A 20,308-nucleotide genomic window follows, 5' to 3' on the forward strand; every position below is an offset into this window, starting at 1 on the left:
GACTTTTCAAATCCAAACCATCTCCATACTACAGAGGTAGCCCCTCGTTTAGGAACAAGGTCCTTCTGTGTGGAGCTACCTGGTGTTGCCTCGTCTTCATGAGCCATGCTAGTGTGTCTGCATTCACGTGGTGGCCATCAAAACAATGAAAAAACATTGCCGTAAACAGTTTATTTTGCGACACCACGAAACAAACGATAGCGTAATGTGCAGCGATAGACGTTTTCATATTGTCATCCGATATATATCGTTATATCGAACAGCCCTAGGTGTCCGGTCTCTCCGCACTTGTAAAAGCGCGGAGAGGCCGGTTTTTCTTTGAGTTTCAGTGGCGCTTCCGCAGCGCGTCGAGTGGGCTCGGGGTGGGCCACCCGTCCCTGCCAGTTCCCACGCGCTTGCCTTTCGGACCCCCGGCTTGGTAGGCCACGAGCTGACGCTCCAGGACCTCCAGGAGTCCCGACATATCCTTATATGGGTGGCACCGGACCTGCTGGGAAAGGGAGCTAGGTTGGGCGTTAACCAGGCCCTCACAGGCCACCGTTTCTACGACCTTCCTGGCTTGGGGACCTTCGGGCCCTAGCCATTGCCCCATTTTTCCCCAGAAATTGAAGGCCTGCGCTTGGGCCGGCTTATCCGGGTCAAACTGCCAGGTTCTCCGTCCGTTCAGAAATGCCGAGGTATGACTCCATATCGTCGGCCTTGGTCATAGGCACCAGGGGCTGGGCCGTTGCGCGAGGCGGATCAGGTCTTACTCTCCGAGCTTCAGCCAGCTGGGTCTTGGTTTACTCCAGCTCCCTGTTAGTAGCGGCCTGGGCCTGTTGCAGGGCGACAATCTGGGCATTCATCCCCTGGAGTACAGTGTTCAGGTCCTGTCCTTCCGTCATCTCCTTCGGACAAGTATCCTGCCGGCTACGCCAATGTAACAAACTTAGAGCCAAACAGAAGAAAGGTTTGGGGTTTTCCGGCCCCGTATATCGTCTAGAATCTAGCTCCTAATAAACAGAAACGGTCAGAACAAAGAAACAAAACAATTGCATCTGCGCAACGCCATACTAGGCTTCGGCGGCCATTTTATATGGGAGGAGCCGGAAGTGGAGGAATGCTGGGAAGGAGGCGTGAGGGATGCCGGGACTGGTGACGTCAGGGAAGATGGCGGAGGAAGGGCGGAAGTAGACGCACTGCGGTATAGTGGCTTATGGCGGAGCGTCTTTACTTCTGGAAAACAAAGGAAAAAGGTTAGTACCCCGCCATTCCCCGCCGGCGAACGTCTCTCGATGTGTTTTAAGGTCCCTCCGCGGCCTCCTAGTCGCGCATGCGTGACAGTATATATATGTGTGTGTGTGTATATGTATATATGTAGATATGTATGTATATATATATGTTTATATGTGTGTATGTGTGTATATGTATATTTGTAGATATGTATGTAAATATGTGTTTATGTGTGTTTGTGTGTGTGTATATGTATATATGTAGATATGTATGTATATACTGTATATGTTTATATATATATGTGTGTATGTATATATTGTGGTGGAATGCCAGCATTTCACTCCGGCCCTCAACCCCAGGCCGCCAGGAGGAGCTCTCCCGACAGTATGATCATGCCCCGAGTTCCAGCAGGGCATCATGGACTATGTAGTGTTTGTACACAGCCCTGCTGGATACCTTGGGGGCCACCAGGCGTCGCTGTAAGGGGGCTCGTAGGCTCTTATGTGCCCTATGACCCGGGAGTGCGTCACGGTCACGTGACAGGAAGAAACGACGTGCTCGGGTTGAAGAAAGGACTATTTACCCTGACCCGGAAGGAATAAGGACTTGTGGACTGTTGGACAGGAACACCTCCGGGTCAGGGAATATAAAAGGACTGTGGGAGCTCCCAGACGATGAGCTGAGTTGGGAGGCAGGGTGGCTAAGCGTCTGGGAGTGGAGGATTGTTATTAATTATTGTATTGTGTATTGAGAATTGTGGAGAGGAGCGTGCTTTGTGCACTTTAGTATTATAATAAATATCATCATTGGACTTTTACCTGGTGTCTGACGTATAGTCTGAGGGTACAAGGGTGCGAGAAGCGCCCTAATCTATTACAATATAAATATATATATATATTTGTATGTATATATGTGTATGTATGTATATGTATGTGTGTTTATGTACATATGTATATATGTATGGATATGTATATATATGTTTATATGTGTGTGTTTGTGTATATATATATATATATATGTATATATATGACAGAAACACTCATAACAGTGACAAAACAATTACATTGACAATCATGTTACGTTATTTTCAAAATGTTTCTTTTTCTTTTCATTACTTCTTTAACACACTACTTCTCCGCTGCGAAGCGCGGGTATTTTGCTAGTCTATATATATATATAGATATACATATATAGATAGATATAGATATAGATATACATATATAGATAGATAGATATATAAATTATATAGATATATATATATAGATATAGATAGATATATATAGATATATACAGATAGATATATATATAGATAGATAGATATATATATACACATATATATGTATGTATGTGTATGTGTCTATATATGTAGACATGTATGTGTGTATATATATATATATATATATATATATGCCAGCAACACTCATGACAGTGACAAAACAAATACATTGTCAATCATGTTATGTTATTATTAAAATGTTTACTTTTCTTTTTCATTACTTCTTTAACACACAACTTCTCCGCTGCGAAGCACGGGTATTTTGCTAGTGTATGATATTCCAACTCTCTGCACATTTAGAATCTTTACATTTATACTTGATATCACTTTCATAATGAAATGCATTAGTGTGTATGTTACATTTTACATATAATTTCGTTTAAATAATGAATACTGTTAATTACACACATGGGGGTGTCACGGTGGTGGAGCGATAGCACTGCTGTCTCGCAGGGATTTATGTTGCTAGTATTTCCTGCTTGTATTCCACACTGTGCTCTGGTTTCCTTCCAAAGATATGCAGATTTGGGGATCTGGTGCCACTAAAATGACGCTAGTGTGTGTGTGCTGGTATTCACCTTGCGATGAGCTGAGGCCTCGTCAAGGGACTATTTCTCACTCGTGCCCAATGCTTGCTGGAATGGACACATCCCTGAATTGATGAATTTAATCAATAAACATCCTTTTCAGAGATATTGCGGTAAGGTGTTATCAGAATTTAATAGGTGTTCTAGACAATTCACAACACAGAGAAGCCGAACATGTTCTCACCGTGATAATATCTCGCACTGCCACCTGGTGGATTCCTCCAGATTTACGGAAAGTATGTGCGCAAATATGAACACTACAACGCTTGCGTAGGAGGAGCGTCCGCTGCAGCATGCGTCGCGTCGCGTGAAGTATAACTCCGGCCCTGCAGTGGCTGTTACAGACTGAAATCAAATGTATGTTTTTATTTTAATATAGTAAGAATAAAAGCAGCTCACTTTTCAAAACGGACTCGTCGGGATCAAACCCGTGAAGTTTTGATTATCAGTCAACAGCTGATACCATTGCGCCACCGAAGCAGTCGTAGTAAATGCCTGTCAATGTCGCACCTTAACGCGTGTTTTTTTCTGCAGTTATATTTTTGAATAAAAGCACACTTATTCTGTTATATTTGTACCTTTTGTGAAAGTGTTTCTTTGATATATGGACTTCAGGCTTCACACATTATAAACTTCATGTCTACATTTTGTCAATTATTACTAAAACATGAAAAACGTTTCTTTTTTTACGATGTGTTTACTGTACATAGATTGTTGTAGACATGGAACCCACATGAAATGCATGCGTTCCAAATAACGATATAGTATTTATAAAAGGTGTGAATTTGCTTGATTTCTCACTCTATAAAACACCAAGCAACTGACACTCAGGTAAACAGACTTGAGCTGAGAAAACTGTGCACCAGTGGGGGATGTGATAGCAGACTGCTTGTTGTTTGCTGCTTATCAATACAAGGACAAAATACGCTGATGGAGAGGTGAGAAGCGATTTAAGGTGGGATGGATCTACGCGCTTTTTCGTAGGCTGTGGTAATTCTAGTGTTAATAAAAGAGCACACTAGCACAACTGAACCTTATTTTATAGTTCTATTCATCAGGTGGGAGCCAAGATCTTCCACAATGCTGTATGCTGAGATTGCAGTAGGACAGTAAGTGTCCTCCAGAATTGTAAGAGCTGTTACTAGTTTGATGCATCCTTCTGAGATAAAGGTTAACTTCACTTTTAGAAAAAAGAAAGAGTGATCTGCTTTTAAGAGCTTGTTGCATCAGAGGAAATGCGTGCTCTTCTGCCCATGTTTGTAGGTGCTGAGTTTATAATGGAAGAGTCAAATGTGGATCTTGCTTACCTTGTCACCGCAAGGCAAACATTTATTAAATCCTGAAACACTGTTGTTAATTTTTAAAAGGGAACCCGTTAACAACCAGTACCATTCACTAATAACATTTTTTTACAGGAAAGACTGTTAATACCGGTTAAATACCTGTATAATTTAATCAGTTAAATGATTCACAATAAATGCATCACGTCCAATTAGAACTGCCTACATAAAAGAATTACCATACAGCCAAATGTTTTCTCACCTATTACTATGATGAGAACTATGTGGACTCGGCTATCAGTGTGTGGCAGATGGCCGGGACCCATGGCCGGTCGGGACGCTTTTTTGACACTGGATTTGGGGGAGCAGTCATGGGATGCCCACTGCGTCCCTCGGAACACTTATTGGAAGCCCCCCTGGGTTGCATCGGGGCCAATAGTTTGGAACACTGGAGCTCATTTCTGTTGTGCTCCGTGGCCACTGCCAGGGGGAGTTTGCACGGCCTAACAAGCCCGTCTGGGCTGGAACACAGCCACACCCAGAGGTGCAGCCGGACGTAGGTCAACGAGCACCTGCAGCACTTCCGGGTGGGCTATAAAAGGGGCCGACAGTCACCGCTGCACGCGTCAGAGTCAGGAGGAGGGTGACAAAGCTGCCTTGGAGGAGTGGAGGAGAAAGAAGAGTGTTTTGTTGTGTGGTTTTTCTTTTCTTTGGTGGTTTTGGGGACTGTGTTGTGTCTGTGGGACACGGAGAAGATGTGCCCCACTGGTGAAGACCATAAATCTTTTTGTTAATTTTTAAACGTGCCTCTGCTGTCTGTGTCTTGTCGACACCTATATAGTGCCTTTGCCACAGGTGGTTTCATCAAATGCAACCTATATTTTTTTGCCACGAATCTTTTGAAGAATGGCGTCCATATGTTGTTCAAAGACACGGGGCAGATGACTTTGACAAAGACTGGTCTCATTTTCTTGCAGCGTGCCTCCTTGTTTACAATGCTTAATAAAGAAAGGACGCATCTTTGTCAGTTTTTTGAGCGGTATGTCTGACTCACATGGACAAAGTGGTGTCTTGAATCTTAACGATTTTGTTTCCTGTTGTTACCTGAAGATGAACACTTTTTGATCTTAACTTCTTGTTTTTGAGATGGTTTTAGATTTGACGTGGTCATTGCAAGTTTCTTTTCGTGTCCAATCTATGGTATGCTGGCAATACTTGCAGAAAAGTTGTCCATATTTGTAGAAGTCGCTGGGATATTGTTGTGCCCTCAATTTTTCAGTTAAGCTTTTGTTTCTTAGTTTTTTCGACGTAGTTAGGGTATCTGACACTGTTCGCTTACACATTTCAAAAATTTCATCTTGTACAGCCAGCTAATTTGCATGCCTTTAACCAGGAAACACAGGAGAAACATATAAACAAAGGCATGACTGGATTTCTACAAAGAATTGCGGTTGCTTCAAAAACAACAAGCTAGAAAATTGTATCTGAATTATAGAACTACAGATTATTCAATCGTTTAATTTATTAGGAAGTTTTGTAACAGTCATTCCTTCAGTTTATAAATTATGCACATTTCCATTTTTAAATTTAAAATCCATTTTTAAGCGTTAATTCCGTGATTCCGTCCATGTCTTCCGCATCATGGAAATCATAGGGCCCTACTTACCCTTCATCTTGCAGGTTGTGAGCCCACAAGGTGGCTCCATATCACCATTTTGGTCTAAGCTTGCTTGGGTTATGTGAGCTCCCTGCTTAGCAGGTGTTCGGTAGTCATTGCCACTCCTAGACCTGGTTCTAGATAACCCTGTCCTGAGCAGAGTACACGGTCTTCCAGTTTGCACCACCTTAAGAGCCATTGTGACCTGTGTTTTATCTGAGCTTTCAGCCCAATCCTGTTTGCCAATGTAGACCCCCACCAGGAGCACAAAGCTCCAGATGTCCAGGCTCTTGAGTATCTCTAAGATGTACAAGCCCCACTACCACAACAATGGGTGTCTGTAGTGGGGTCATCTACTTTTGAATACTGCAGCTCCCTGTTTACTGGTCTTCACTTAAAAATATAGAGATTTCAGTACTTTTAAAACAGTGCTGTGTGTGTGATTTAATAAATACATCAAAATATACTTAAAATACCCCCATTTTGTTATCTCTTTGCTGATTGCCAGTTGACACTAGAACTGTCACAGTTTTTTATAGCCTCCAAGACCATATCAAGTGTTGTCTATGATAAAATAATTGAAGATTTAAAAACAAAATGGCAGTTGGTGTTGGCTCCTCTAGTGTTAAGGAAAGGTGCAAATACCTTAAACTTTTCTGTAACAAACCAGTTTTCCAGCTTATGACTGTTTTAGTTTCATATAAATATTCACTAACCTTTATGCCAATTTATTAAAGCTGCAGCAAACATGTAAGAAAACAACAACACAAGTTTTTGTTTTGTATTAATGTTAACTGTTGGGTTAACATGAGGATTGTAATGAATACATCAAGCACTTTCAACTGATATGTGTCAGTCAAAGCCACTACACATAATTCCTTAGTCTTAATTATGTTGAATGCATATACCAGTACAGAACAATGGAATTGTCTTCATCTGACTTGGATTAAGGCCTAATCACTGTTTAAGGTCCCCCACCCTGGTCTGTGATGGTCAGTAGACAATTTGGAGCAAAGCATCAATGTGCAAAAAACTCAAGGGAGGGGGATAGGGAGCTTCTCCTTCTTGCTTGGACATTTAGCAGACTTCATGGGGAACCACCTAAGCAATCAAATCCCTCACTCCCTCAGCCGTGGTTACACATTCCAAGAGGGACCTGCTACTTGTATTGATGTGGAGGTGTGATTTTGTGACTGTAGAGAGATGGCAGGGGTTTTTAGGAGTGTAGGAATTAGCCTTTATTGCTTTGGTACAGATACTAAGGTCCGACAAATGGAATCAATACTACTACCAGTCTACAGTGTGTAATGCATAAATATATAGTATCTTCAATAATCCTTCTTTTTATCAGTAAATTGTGTTATATTTGTTTGTTCAAAGTAATCATGTTTGGATTACTGTCAAAAACAAGAATCTAGTAATCTGCAGGATCACAACACCAGTGATTTTCTTTTTACATATCTGTTTTTAATGTGAAGAAGGGTCCTAAGCTTTAATGAATGCTTGCTTATGTTTTGGAAATATTTGTATTGTTGCTTGCTTCCTAAGCATGTAGTCTTTAATAAACTAAGTTGGAACCTTAGCTAACTAGTTTCTCTTTTTTTTTTCCAGATGTCCCTTTACGTCATGTTTTCAAGTGATTACCATGTTGTATTGTAACACTAGGTCCCAAGGCACTTGCTGTGTGGATTTTTCTGCCCATTTTATCAACTAAAGTTGTTATTCAGCATGGACAGCCCCCCTAAACTTTCTGGGGAGACCTTAATTGTTCACCATATCCCACTTGTACACTGCCAGATCCCAGACAGGCAGTGCTGCAGCTCTATCAAGAGAGCCAACCCGTTCTGCCAGGCTGATTTAGGACTGACTCGGACCACCTCCTTGCCTGAAAGGGATGTTTTGCTGAAAGAGGACCTGGTGTATAGCAGCTTGATTAAGGCATCCAGTAGTGGTGGTGGAGACAGTCAGTTAATTGATTCCTCCTCATTCTCTTCTTCATATAACTTGGTAGAAACCAAAGGAAAAGAGCATATAGGGAAAGGAAACCATAAGCAACGCTACAATCCTTTTCTTCTAAACGCAAAAGACAAACAATTTGATGGCTACCAGGAAGACGCCTCCTTTCATCTTCATGTTAACTGCAATACTAATACTGATAAGTACTCTTCCTTTCATTTTACCCCTCACTCATTTCTTCTACATGAAAACATGGAAACTTCCCTTAGGTCTGCGACTGCTCTTTCACACAGACTTGGTGCAGCCGAAGGCAGAGAAGGTGTTGGGTGCAATTTAATGATGAACAATCCTAACTGCTGCAACACAAAAACTATGGAACGATTAGTGGAATGCTTGGACCTCTCTGGTTATCAGTGTCAACGACGTAATGGGAGTAGCGGCTCCACTCTCTCACTGGACTGTGGGGAACAGGAGTGGAATAGCAGTCCTCCTGAGGAAGATGAGCAGCTGAGGGAAGACCAACAGAGTCACCCCTGTAGTTGCTGTTCTAGCATGGACTTTAATCATCCACCTTCTTCTGCAAATCGTTGCCGCTGCTGCTTTTATAGCTTTTCTGATCCTTCTGAAATTAATGATGAGCAGATGGGCTATGTTAGTGACTCTTCATGCAATAGCTCAGATGGTGTGCTGGTTAACTTCAGTACAATTTACAATAAAATGAAGAATGATGTTCCTTCGAAATCTCTGAACATGAACTCAGAAGATCAATCCTGTGAGTCCTCTATTGGTAGCCACTCAGAACCAGGTGTAGCATTTTACCTTGACTTGCATACTTCACCCTCAGAATCCCAGGGAGGATGTTCTCAGGGGTTAGGTGGTTTCAGTACTGGCTTTGATCATACTCAGAACCATCAGCAATCTCCAGAGACCTTGGATGCTAATTGTAATTCCTATCACCTTAATTGTGAGGCTGGTCCTGGCTTATCAGATGGGTCTGATGTGACCTCTTGCTTCCAAAGCCAGGCACGTTTAGTAGTGGCAACCCAGAATTATTATAAGCTAGTAACCTGTGACCTCTCTTCACAGTCTTCTCCTAGTCCAGCTGGATCCTCTATTGCCAGTTGCTCTGATGAGCATAACAAGAGCAGTCCTAGCCAGCCTACTGAATATTACCTGTTTCAAAAGCCTGAGGACAACGAGCAAGGAAAATGGTTTGAGCAACAGGTAGACAGGAAGGATGATGAGACCATAGAAGATCAAATGGCTCATAGTGTTATTGAAGGACAGGTTTATATCAATGTTTCTCCTCCTAATGTGCACAGCACAGGGCGACCACGCTCTAGGAGCTATGACCGGCATTTGCATAAATCACCATCTCCTCGCCTTGGATCTTTGGAGCGTATGATGAGCTGTCCAGTAAAACTGAGTGAGAGTTCTTCATGCTCCTCTCACCACTCTTCACCACCCCGAAGAGTCACATCCTTTGCAGAAATTGCACGTAGTAAGAAAAGGAGTAATAGTTTGAATGGAAGCTCTCCCCCACTAAGGAAAAGCAGTGACTCATCATCCCAAGACATTTCACCAGTGTCTGATATTCAGTTATGCATGGGAGAATGCCACAGTCTTCCACCCATGCCCTTATTGCATTGCTACAACCAGGGAAACTATGATCTTGAATCTGCTTCTGGAGGATCACCATTGCATAGATTTATTGAGAAAGAAAGTCCCCAGCCCCCTGTGATGTCTGCAGAGCCTAGCCTGGAGGTTCGCACCAAAGCTGAAGGTATTCTTATTTTTTTAAAATGATTTATTCAGAGAAAACAGTTTAAAGTTGCATCAATCAGGTATAACCGATTAAAACAAATTCAGTCACAAAATAAGCCTAGGTTAAATTTTGGAATGCTAAGAAGAAAATTACTATTTAAACAAAAATAAATTGAAATAAAGTAGATTAAGAATTTGCGATGAACAAATAAACATCCAGATAATCATCAAACAACCAAACAAATGAATATATTGAAATAAAATTGTTTAGCCTTTTTCTTAAAAGACAAAAAACTGTTTTTAAGGACAGGATTGCTGTCACCAACAGAGATTTGAATAGTTCTTCTACACAACACTAAAACCGTTTACACCTCTCCGCCAGCGTCTTTTGTCATCTAAATGTGCTGATAAAGACAAGCTGCAAGGAGCCAACTATTCCATTTTCCACCGACTTAGAACGTGCACGAACTTCTCCCAGCTCGTGCCTTGATTGATTATCTGGGAGTGAAGTGGAGTTTTAGAGTGGAAATAATAGATTGTTATTTGGAACACACACATTTCTTGTGTGTTCCATTTCTACAATAATCTGTGTAAACACATTGTTAAAACAGAAACTTTTTCATATTTTAGAAATAAATGTTTCAAAATGTAAGCATAAACTATAAAATGTGTGAAGCATGAAGTCCAAAGATCAAATAAACACTTTCACAAAAGGTTCAAGAACAATACAACAGCTTCTGTGGTATACCAGTAAGATTTGCTGTCTCAGAGCACAACGTGCTTGCCGTGCCTCAGAGACCTGAGTTCGATTCACCACTGGGGAGAAAATGTTATTTTTTTTTTCTTTTTAACCTTCGCTGACCTTCGCTGCTCTGCCTGCCTACCTGAACTCCCTGTCTATCTATCTATACTAATAAAAGGCAAAGCCCTTACTGACTGACTGAGTGACTGACTGACTCACTCACTCACTCACTCACTCACTCACGCACTCACTCATCACTAATTCTCCACTTCCCGTGTAGGTAGAAGGCTGAAATTTGGCAGGCTCATCCCTTACAGCTTACTTAGCACAAGTTGGGCAGGTTTCATTTCGAAATTCTACGCGTAATGGTCATAACTGCAACCTGTTTTTCTCTATATACTGTAATGGACTTCAGCTTGATGGCCGTGGGGGGCGGAGTTGCGTGTCACATCATCACACCTCCCACGTAATCACGTGAACTGACTGTGAACGCAGTACGTAGAAAACAAGGAAGAGCTCCAGAGAGCGCTGAAGAAAAACGCATACAAGTTTATTCAGAAGTGCAGAAACTGCGGTAACAAAGCACGGTGTAAACCGTAAGTTTAAATTAAGTTTATAGACACGCTGCCGCTGCCGTTTGTCATGCCATCGTCGAATACTTTATTCGCGAGATACAAGTTTAATGAGAAGACACGAGGTATAAACGAGACTTTGGATCACTTTTAACGGAGTTAAAATTGCTGTAGTGAGAAACTTTTAAGTGCCGGGTCTTAGCTAACATTAAATAAAGCCGTGGACATCGCAACATCTCACAAGAGAGCAGCTCACGTGAACTGACAGAACGCAGTATGAGTGATCACTTCCATGCATGAAACCTGTTCAAAAAACGCATTACACAATAGACAAGGTAGGAAAAGAATATGCTCCGAGCTGAGCTCCACAGCTAATGCGGTCTTGCGGAAGCAACTTCGTCACGCTGCCACCAAATACTCACAGAAAAATCCACAAGTTAATACACATGCTGTCTCTGGAGTTTCTACACACTCAATGTATTCCTCGCATCCCCGTTATACCCTCTGATCTCCCATTTTAATTCAAATGCCTCCAATTTCCAGTAAGGCTCTGCTTCGCGATGACAAGTAATAAGTCTCAGGGACAGACCCTACAAAAGGTTGCCATTGATTTCAGGGAAGATTGCTTTTCTCCTGGACAACTATACGTTGCATTCTCCAGAGTGAGCTCGCGCAGCTTCGTCATATTACAACCGGAGTGCTGAACTGACAATGTGCTATATAAAGAGAATTATAACAATCATAATAAACGAACAGTAAAACAGTGGAGAACCCGTGGATTAAATAAAAAGGGAGCTTCCTTGGCAAAGCAAGGAAAAAGGATGGCCTTATATGTGGTTCATTTATAAAATAGCGTAGAAGCTGTGTAAAGGCTGCTTCACAAAAAACCAGTGGAGCGCCTTATATGAGCAGGCAGTCAGCTAAAGAAGGGAATCAATAAATATCTATAATCATAATAAACAAACAAAAAATAGCGTACAAGCCGCGGATTAAATAAAGGAAATGGGTACCTGAACAGTAAAGTAAGTCTCAAATAGCTACACAATAACTATAACAATCGTAATAAACGAACAATAAAACAGTACAGAACCGCAAAGCAAAAGAAGCGACAGCCTTATATGGCGTTCGTTTATAAAGCAGCGGAGAAGCTGTGTGAAGTCAGCTACACAACAAAAACAGCAGAGTGCCACACTCTGAATGTATTCCTCGCATCACCGTTATACCCTCTGATCTCCCATTTCAATTCAAATGCCTCAAATTTCCAGTAACGCTCTGCTTCATGATGACAATTAATAAGTCTCAGGGACAGACCCTACAAAAGGTTGCCATTGATTTGAGGCAAAATTGCTTTTCTCCTGGACAACTATACGTTGCATTCTCAAGAGTAAGCTCAGTGCACAGCTTGGTCATATTACAACCGGAGTGCTGAACTGACAACGTGGTATACAAAGAGATCCTTAACGGATAGTTATTGGTATATTTTCCCTCAGTTTAAAAAGGTTTTTTTTTCTTCTTAATAAAAATTTAAAAGCAGTTCTTCATCGCTGCGAAGCACGGGGATTTTGCTATATACAGTATATATATATATGTAGATATGTATATACAGTATATATATATATAATATGTATGTATGTGCATATATATATGTAGATATGTATATATATATATGTGTGTGTGTATATATGTAGATATGTATATATATGTAGATCTGTATGTATATGTACATATATGTAAAGGATTATTAGGAACACCTGTTCAATTTCTCATTAATGCAATTATCTAATCAACCAATCACATGGCAGTTGCTTCAATGCATTTAGGGGTGTGGTCCTGGTCAAGACAATCTCCTGAACTCCAAACTGAATGTCAGAATGGGAAAGAAAGGTGATTTAAGCAATTTTGAGCGTGGCATGGTTGTTGGTGCCAGACGGGCCAGTCAGAGTATTTCACAATCTGCTCAGTTACTGGGATTTTCACGCACAACCATTTCTAGGGTTTACAAAGAATGGTGTGAAAAGGGAAAAACATCCAGTATGCGGCAGTCCTGTGTGCAAAAATGCCTTGTTGATGCTAGAGGTCAGAGGAGAATGGGCTGACTGATTCAAGCTCATAGAAGAGCAACTTTGACTGAAATAACCACTCGTTACAACCGAGGTATGCAGCAAAGCATTTGTGAAGCCACAACACGCACAACCTTGAGGCGGATGGGCTACAACAGCAGAAGACCCCACCGGGTACCACTCATCTCCACTACAAATATTAAAAAGAGGCTACAATTTGCAAGAGCTCACCAAAATTGGACAGTTGAAGACTGGAAAAATGTTGCCTGGTCTGATGAGTCTCGATTTCTGTTGAGACATTCAAATGGTAGAGTCAGAATTTGGTGTAATCAGAATGAGAACATGGATCCATCATGCCTTGTTACCACTGTGCAGGCTGGTGGTGGTGGTGTAATGGTGTGGGGGATGTTTTCTTGGCAAACTTTAGGCCCCTTAGTGCCAATTGGGCATCGTTTAAATGCCACTGGCTACCTGAGCATTGTTTCTGACCATGTCCATCCCTTCATGACCACCATGTACCCATCCTCTGATGGCTACTTCCAGCAGGATAATGCACCATGTCACAAAGCTCGAATCATTTCAAATTGGTTTCTTGAACATGACAATGAGTTCACTGTACTAAAATGGCCCCCACTGTCACCGGATCTCAACCCAATAGAGCATCTTTGGGATGTAGTGGAACGGGAGCTTCGTGCCCTGGATGTGCATCCCACAAATCTCCATCAACTGCAAGATGCTATCCTATCAATATGGGCCAACATTTCTAAAGAATGCTTTCAGCACCTTGTTGAATCAATGCCACGTAGAATTAAGGCAGTTCTGAAGGCGAAAGGGGGTCAAACACCGTATTAGTATGGTGTTCCTAATAATCCTTTAGGTGAGTGTATATATATAGTGGGTACGGAAAGTTTTCAGACCCCCTTCAATTTTTCACTCTTTGTTATATTGCAGCCATTTGCTAAAATCATTTAAATAAATTTTTTCCCTCATTAATGTACACACAGCACCCCATATTGACAGACAAAAAAAAAAGAATTTTTTAAATTGTTGCAGATTTATTAAAAAAGTGACAAGGGATGAGCAGTGCCTGGTTGTCTCCACACACTGAGGAGAGGCAAGACACATGACAGCCTGCATGGAGTTTGCTAAAAGACACCTGAAGGACTCTGAGATGGTGAGAAATAAGATTCTCTGGTCTGATGAGACCAAGATAGAAATTTTTGGCCTTAATTCTAAGTGGTTTGTGTGGAGACAACCAGGCACTGCTCATCACTTGTCCAATACAGTCCCTACAGTGAAGCATGGCGGTGGCAGCATCATGCTGTGGGGGTGATTTTCAGCTGCAGGGACAGGACGACTGGTTACAATCGAGGGAAAGATTAATGCGGCCAAGTACAGGGATATCCTGGACAAAAACCTTCTCCAGAGTGCTAAGGGCCTCAGACTGGGCCGAAGGTTTACCTTCCAACAAGACAATGACCCTAAGCACACAGCTAAAATAACGAAGGAGTGGCTTCACAACAACACTGTGAATGTTCTTGAATGGCCCAGTTAGAGCCCTGACAAACCCAATTGAGCATCTCTGGAGAGACCAAAAAATGGCTGTCCACCAACGTTTACCATCCAACCTGACAGAACTGGAGAGGATCTGCAAGGAGGAATGGCAGAGGATCCCCAAATCCAGGTTTGAAAGACTTGTTGCATCTTTACCAAGAAGACTCATGGCTGTATTAGCTCAAAGCTCAAATTAGCTCTGAATACTTAGGACCATGTGATATTTCAGTTTTTCATTTTTAATAAATCTGCAACAATTTAAAAAATTCTTTTTTTTTGTCTGTCAATATGGGGTGCTGTGTGTACATTAATGAGGGAAAAAATTTATTTAAATGATTTTAGCAAATGGCTGCAATATAACAGAGTGAAAAATTGAAGGGGGTCTGAAAACTTTCCGTACCCACTGTATGTGTCTGTGTGTATATATATATATATATATATGTGTATGTGTGTATGTATATGTATATTTATCTGTATGTACTAGGCTGACCCGCCTTTTAAGACGACCGACTTTTAAGTTGACCACTTCTTAAGGCAATTCAATATGTAGATCAATTTGATATTTTATACAAACTCATTAATTTGGTTATATTGCAATTGAGCGGTATTACTTTAATACTCATAGTTTCTGTTATTTTTGTGATGAAATTTAAACTTTTTTTCTATATTGAGGTCGCCCTTTTGAACCTCCCTGATATTACGCGGTGAGGCATTTGTACTCCATCAACATTAATTATTTCCAGAGACATAATTTTGTCTATTTTTCCAGCGCATCGCGCACAAAAGCAAGGGAACGTAGCACTAGAATTCTGCTCACATCATGTCGCTTCGTACCGCAAGCTGCAAGTAGTAAGTCTGTGATAAGCGGAATACTGCTACGCTTTCCACTCACGGGACGGAAGGACAATCCCGACCGCTTTTATATAGTAAGAAAGAAGAAGATATCGCACAGTAGAAAATCATCTTTTACCTGGAAAAACGAAACTACAAATCCCATCGTGCATTGCAAAATGGACGGGGCGTGTGTGAAACTCCGTGCCTGCGTAGCACTCACAGGACGGAATGACAATCCCGACCGCTTTTATATAGAAGGATGTATGTGTATATGTATATATATATGTGTGTGTATGTATGTGTGTGTGTATATATATATATATATATATATATATATATATATATATATATATATATATATATATATATATATATATACACTGTGTGTAATTATTAGGCAAGTTGTATTTTTGAGGATTAATTTTAATATGGAACAAACACAGTGCTATCAGTCAATCCAAAATGTTAATAAACCTGAAACCTGAATGTTTCACAACGGAAATGTGAGTGTGATCATCATCAGGGGAATACATATGTGCGCACAATTATTAGGCAACTATTAGTGTGCAGATTTATTATGCAACTAAAGGAAAATGAAAATTTTCCCATCTCACTTGTTTATTTTCATCTGTTATAGTGAGAATAATAAACAAACACCTCAAAATTTACAAATAAACATCTCTGACATTTCAAAAAAAATCAATCAATCAATCAATGACCAATATAGCCACCCTTCATTCCAATAACAGTCATAAGCCTTTCCATTCAATGAGTCTGTCAGTTTCTTGATCTGTTGACGATCAGCTTTTTGTGGAGCAGTGACTACAGCCTCCCAGACACTCTTCAGAGAGGTGTATTGTTTTTCTCCCCGTAAATCTAGCGTTTAAGAAGTGCCCACAAGTTCTCGATAGGGTTTAGGTCAGATGAGGAAGGGGGGCCATGTCATTATTCCTTCATCTTTAAAGCCTTTACTGGCTGGCCACGCAGTGGAGAACTTCGATGCAAGTGATGGAGCATTGGCCTGCATAAAAATCATGGTCTTCTTCCTGTATCACTGTTTGAAGAAAGTGTCTTCAAAAAACTGGCAGTAGGTTTGGGAGTTGATTTTGAGTTCATCTTCAATGCAAAAAGGTCCAACTAGCTCATCTTTAAAAATACCAGCTCATACCAGTACCCCACCTCCACGTTGGAGTGGAGCTCTGTGCCCATTACTGATCCACAGGTCCATCCATCTGGTCCATCAAGAGTCACTCTCATCTCATCGGTCCATAAAACCTTTGAAAAAAATCTGTCTTCAGATATTTCTTGGCCCAGTTTTGACGTTTCAACTTATGTTTCTTGTTCAGTGGTGGTTGGGTTTCAGCCCTCCTTACCTTGGCCATGTCTTTGAGCACTGAACACCTTGTACTTCTGGGCACTCCAGGTAGGTTGCAGCTCTGGAATATGAAAGTACTGGAGGATAATGGGTTCCTGGTAGCTTCACGTTTGATTCTTCTCAAATCTTTGGCAGCTAATTTGCGTCTTTTGTTCTCAACACGTTTCTTGCGACCCTGTTGACTATTTGCAACAAAATGTTTGATGGTTCTGTGATCACACACCAATATCTTAGCAATTCCAAAAGTGCTGCATCCCTCTGAAAGACTTTTTACAATTTTTGACTTTTCAGAGTCAGTTAAATCTCTTTTTTGGCCCATTTTGCCCGAGGAAAACTAGCTGCCTAATAATTCTGCACACCTTGATATAGGGTGTTGATCTCCTTAGGCCACACCCTCCCTCATTACACAAATACACATCACCTGACGTGCTTAAATCCAATAAGCATTCAAGTTAATACAGCTTGGAGTTGGAATATACTCATTAAAAATGATGATATGGTCAAAATACTCACTTGCCTAATAATTGTGCACACAGTGTATATATATATATATATATGACAACAACACTCATAACAGTGACAAAACAATTACATTGACAATCATGTTACGTTATTTTTAAAATGTTTCCTTTTCTTTTTCATAACTTCTTTAACACACTACTTCTCTGCTGCGAATTGCGGGTATTTTGCTAGTATAGTAATAACAGTAATTTTATTATTATATAGCAGCATCACTGTCTGCCTATCATATAGTGCCTTTCCTTCCTATTTATCTATATATCTATCCCCTTAGCTGTTTTTTTATATATCTATTATACAGTGCCTTCCCTGTTTATTTATATATCTAGTGACTTCTCTGCCTGTCTGTCTGTCTGATTGCATATAGCGCTGAACTTACTGCTCTGTACTATTCTGTCCTCTGCATGTCCTGGAGTACAAAAGAAACACCATCATACAGCAGCATGTGGGGACTGGCAAGATGGGGGAAAAAAAAACATGAGGTCACTGATTACAAACCTCAAGATGAAAAAAAGAGACAATATATGTGAAAGTGTCATCAGACTAATGCAATATTATTTGAAAACGAACAGCATCAGATTGGGTTTGAATATACGCCCGATCTGACGCTGTTCATTTTCAAATAATATTGCATTTACTGTGCGTTGAAACTGCTGCACTGAATAAGCTCACGCCTTCTGTAACAGCGGCAGCGTGTATTCAAACTGATCTGACGCTGTTCGTTTTCAAATAATATTGCATGTACTGTGTGTTGAAATTGCTGAACTGAGTAAGCTCATGCCTTCTGTAACAGTGACAGCGTGTATTCAAAACCGATCTAACGCTGTTCTTTTTCAAATAATTTTGCATGCACAGTACTATTTTAGAATAAAAACAGACATTTGATTTATTTCAGTCAGTCTGTAACAGCCAGTATAAACGTATGATAATTGTAAAGGTTAGCTTGTTTTTTTTAATTCAGTTTCATTTTCTCAGTCACGATCCCCCTCCCCATCTGACACTGCTGTTTTCACATAAAGACTCTCTGTAGCTTGAATGTTATTTATTTGGATCACATAAAGACGCTGTATAGCTATAGATATGAAGAAGGCAGATTCACCAGCGTTTGTGTGTCAGATCCCTGGGTGGGAGGGTGGCGGTAGTATGTATCTTGATACACTGCCGAGCTATAGCGTGTCTTTATGTGAAAACAGCAGTGTCAGATGGGGATGGGGGTTAGGGAAGGATCCTGAATGCGTCTGAGAGAATGAAAAGTGCATAAAAAAAAAAGCTAACCTTTACAAGTATCATAAATTACACCGGCTGTTACAGAATGAAATCAAATGTATGTTTTTATTCTAAAATAGTAAGAATAAGAGCAGTTCACTTCTCAAAACGGAGTTGTGTGGGTTCTAACTTGCAACCTTTTGATTCCCAGTCAGCAGCTGATGCTGTTGCGCCGCGAAGGCAGTCATAGTAAATGTGTGTCAAAGTCGCATGTTAAGGTAGCTTTTTTTTCTGCATTTATATTTTTGAATAAAAGCTCACTTGTTCTGTTATATTTGTACCTTTTGTGAAAGTGTTCCTTTGATATTTGGACTTCAGGCTTCATACATTATCTAGTTTATGCCTACATTTTTTCATTTACTACTAGAGTATGAAAAAGTTTTCCGTTTTAAAAATGTGTTTACACAGATTACTGTAGAAACGGAATACACATGAAATGCATGTGTTCCAAATAACGATCTATTGTTCACTCTAAAACGCCACGTCACTCCCAGATAATCAAGGCATGAGCTGGGAGAAGTTCTTGCACGTTCTAAGTCGGTGGGGGGATGGAGTAGCTGGCTGCTTGCAGAGTGTCTTTATCGGCACATTTAGAAGACAACAGACGCTGGCGGAGAGGTGCGAACGGATTTAAGAAGCGGTTTAAGGTGGGACGGATCTATGAGTTTTTTTGTAGGCTCTGGTAATTCTAGTGTTAAGAAGAACAGAATAGGAGCATTTTAATTTCAATTAATCCACAGAGTGAATTGACCTGAAAGTACTCAACTCCACATATGTCCATAATGTGTAATCTAGATGTGATGTCCAAAACAATTACATTCTCAGCAAGTTTTGAATGAAAGAGCTGCTTGTTCCAAAAAAAAACAAAGAAAGAAACAAAGAAAAACCCTATCCCCCTCTTTCTTCTTTTGACTTTTTTTTCTTTTTTCTTATCCCTTTATAATGGTTTGTTTCCTGATATGTTTTGCTGCCAAATAAAAATCCAACTTGTCGTCACGTAATGTAAGGAAATCAGGACCTTTTAACCCAAAAAATACTTAAAACAATGATTAGAAAACGCATTAGTTTACTGTGTTATTGCCTAATACAAGGAATGGACTTATTGGAAGAAAAATGTTGCATCAGAATAACCACATTAAATGTCTGTATTTCTTTAGTTTAGTGAATTCCTGACATTTTATATGATAATAAGTAGACTTACATTTTTTTCAGAATTGTTGTCCCTACCCACTTAGGAGCAAGTTCAATTGAGAATCAGGACACAGTACTTGAAATGTGGTGAGACTTTGCCAAGACCAAAGCATTAGATTGGAAGTATGCCTCTTCTGCCTGTATATAATATCTGGCTTATCTGATCTTGGATACACCTATACCTTTCTTTATTTTTTACACAATGCCTTGTTGTCTTCCTTTCATTTATTAGGTTGTCTATTGAGTATTTTTGTGGACTAAATGTTCCAAGGACCATTTGAGGTTACATCCCAAGTGGAGCTGAGCTAGTGCCATATCAGTTTTTTAATGCTTTACACTAATGATTGCAAAAGATAAACTGGTTAACAGCTAATCAGTCCTGTAGGTTATCATGTGTTATGATTAGGAGTCCCAAATATAACTAACATTGATGCGAGGCCGTCTAGAAAGATCGGAAAAACAG

General features: G+C 40.4%; 1 protein-coding gene across 2 annotated transcripts in view; it reads left to right on the plus strand.

The window, feature by feature from the left end:
* rusc2 (RUN and SH3 domain containing 2) overlaps positions 1–20,308 on the plus strand; it is a 347,767-nt gene that overhangs the window by 97,328 nt on the left and 230,131 nt on the right. For both annotated transcript variants that reach the window (XM_039759148.1, XM_039759149.1), the window contains exon 2: positions 7,624–9,751. In XM_039759148.1, coding sequence (XP_039615082.1) covers positions 7,741–9,751 — 2,011 coding nt within the window. In that variant the 5' untranslated portion in view covers positions 7,624–7,740. The remainder of the gene's footprint in view (positions 1–7,623; positions 9,752–20,308) is intronic.

Source organism: Polypterus senegalus, chromosome 7 (assembly GCF_016835505.1).
Source record: "Polypterus senegalus isolate Bchr_013 chromosome 7, ASM1683550v1, whole genome shotgun sequence".
Taxonomy (NCBI): Eukaryota; Metazoa; Chordata; class Cladistia; order Polypteriformes; family Polypteridae; genus Polypterus; species Polypterus senegalus.